Source organism: Charadrius vociferus, unplaced genomic scaffold, assembly GCF_000708025.1.
Source record: "Charadrius vociferus isolate BGI_N301 unplaced genomic scaffold, ASM70802v2 scaffold990, whole genome shotgun sequence".
NCBI classification, from domain to species: Eukaryota; Metazoa; Chordata; class Aves; order Charadriiformes; family Charadriidae; genus Charadrius; species Charadrius vociferus.
The window spans coordinates 44,018-45,778 of record NW_009646520.1 but is presented as its reverse complement, the minus strand read 5'-3'; the positions used below and the strand labels follow the sequence as shown (position 1 = coordinate 45,778).

Here is a 1,761-nt window from a genome sequence, read left to right as displayed (position 1 = left end):
CATGGGGAGGTCAAAGACCTTGTGGCTTCCCCAGGTGCCAGGCAGGTAACATGCTGGCTGTAAAAGGGGACACATCAGTGACATGTCTATCACCGTGCACTTGAAGAGGATGGTCAGTTTGGACTGAGTTTGAGAAATGGAGGCTTCCTGTGCATTCCAAGGAAGCGATGGAGACAAGGAAATGCAGCCCAGACCATGTGTATTGTCATTCCCAGCTCCCTGTGGCCACAGAGGACATCCTTAGGCCAGCCCTACCCACCATGGACCCAAGCCCCTGTGGAGCCTTCTTGCACAAACTGGGCAGGGAGAGCCCTTCGTGTCTCCCTGAGCCTGTGCCCGCCCACAAGAACCAAGCACACCCATCTATCTTGTCAAACTGCTTTAATTTGGACATGAAGACAGAACAGAGCCAGTCAGGCTGTGCACAGACAAGATGCCCCTGAGCCATGGTGTAAGGCTGCCAGGCTTCCCTTCTCAATGGATGTGTGGATTTGGCCAAGACGCAGTTCAGCTGATGACGTCCTGAGCATGCCAGTGGGGTGCACGTGTGGGGTAGGGAAGAGGGACGGGGGCTCCCCAGGGCAGCTCAGAGGTTGTTCAGCTCCAGCAGTGTCTGGTCCAGAACCTGGTGGATCCCCACGTTCTCCTCTTTGGCACTGGCCAGACTCTCTGTGAATACAAGAGACACCCAGCCACGCACACAGACACAGCACAAGTGTACCCAAGTGCAGCCAGACCCACACACACCACACCAAGCACAGACACACGCACACAGACGAATATTTCAGTCGCCTCCAGCTGAGCGGGGTGTCCCTGCAGAGCAGAATCCACACAAGCAGCCCAATCACCAGTAGGGATGAACCAAGCCACTTTGGGACCTGACGGGGCGGCCAGGCCAGCCAGGCTGGTCACTGGGGGCAGGTGGTCCCCACTCTTCAACATTTCCATCCTCCCGTGGTGCACCGTTGCCCATGGCCAGGCCTTCCACAGTGCAGGTACCACTGGTGGGTACCATTCCCTGGCCAGCCACCAGCACCTCCTGTCCTGGTGCATCACCACCGTCCGGCTGTGGGCACGTGCACAAACCCTTGGCCAGCGAAAGAGGAGAGACAGTGCCTGCTGTACGACCCAGTGGTGCTCCGTGAAGAAGAGTGAGACAGCAGCCCAGGAGGGTGGGCAGAGAGGACAGCAGAAAGAAGAGTAGAGCTAACGAGGCTGCAGGGACGAGCTCTGCCAGGCAGCCCGCTGCCGAGGCACCCTCCTCCGGTGGTTGCTTCCAAATGGCGTCTTCCTTTCCTCTAGAGACAGGGATGGGACGAGAGCTCTGCCCACCCAGCCCCCTCTCCCAGCTCTCCCAGCTGGGGTCTTCCCTGTCCCCTGCCCCAAATTTGGAGCAGTAGGTGCTGCTGGGTGCCCAGCTCCTATTCCAGTCCTCCCAGCACCCTGCAGGGACCCCGCTCCAAGGAGATGCTCCCTGCACAGTTTGGGGTGACCACAGTGAGGAGGAAGAGGCTGGCCGCCAACTCCTGGGACAAGGGGAGGAAGGCAGCAATACAAACTACCGCATCCCTCCCTGGCAGGGCCAGGTTGATGCCAGGAGACAGCCATCCATGGGCATCCCAGGACATCACAAAAACCCTCATTCCTTTCCCAAGAAAAAACAGTCAGCTCCGAAGGGGCTCCCTGTCCCCCGCAAGCAGGGCGGTTACCCCCAGGGGGATAAGCCAAGGCTCCACCCCCCACCTAGCCCCAGCAGGGAGC

General features: G+C 59.3%; 1 protein-coding gene across 1 annotated transcript in view; it reads right to left on the bottom strand.

The window, feature by feature from the left end:
• Nucleotides 1-364: 364 nt before the first annotated feature.
• Nucleotides 365-1,761, bottom strand: part of LOC104286541 (tropomyosin alpha-4 chain-like) — a 5,829-nt gene continuing 4,432 nt past the window's right edge. The window contains exon 5 of the mRNA XM_009885147.1: nt 365-669. Within this exon, the coding sequence (XP_009883449.1) occupies nt 587-669 (83 nt within the window). The 3' untranslated portion in view covers nt 365-586. The remainder of the gene's footprint in view (nt 670-1,761) is intronic.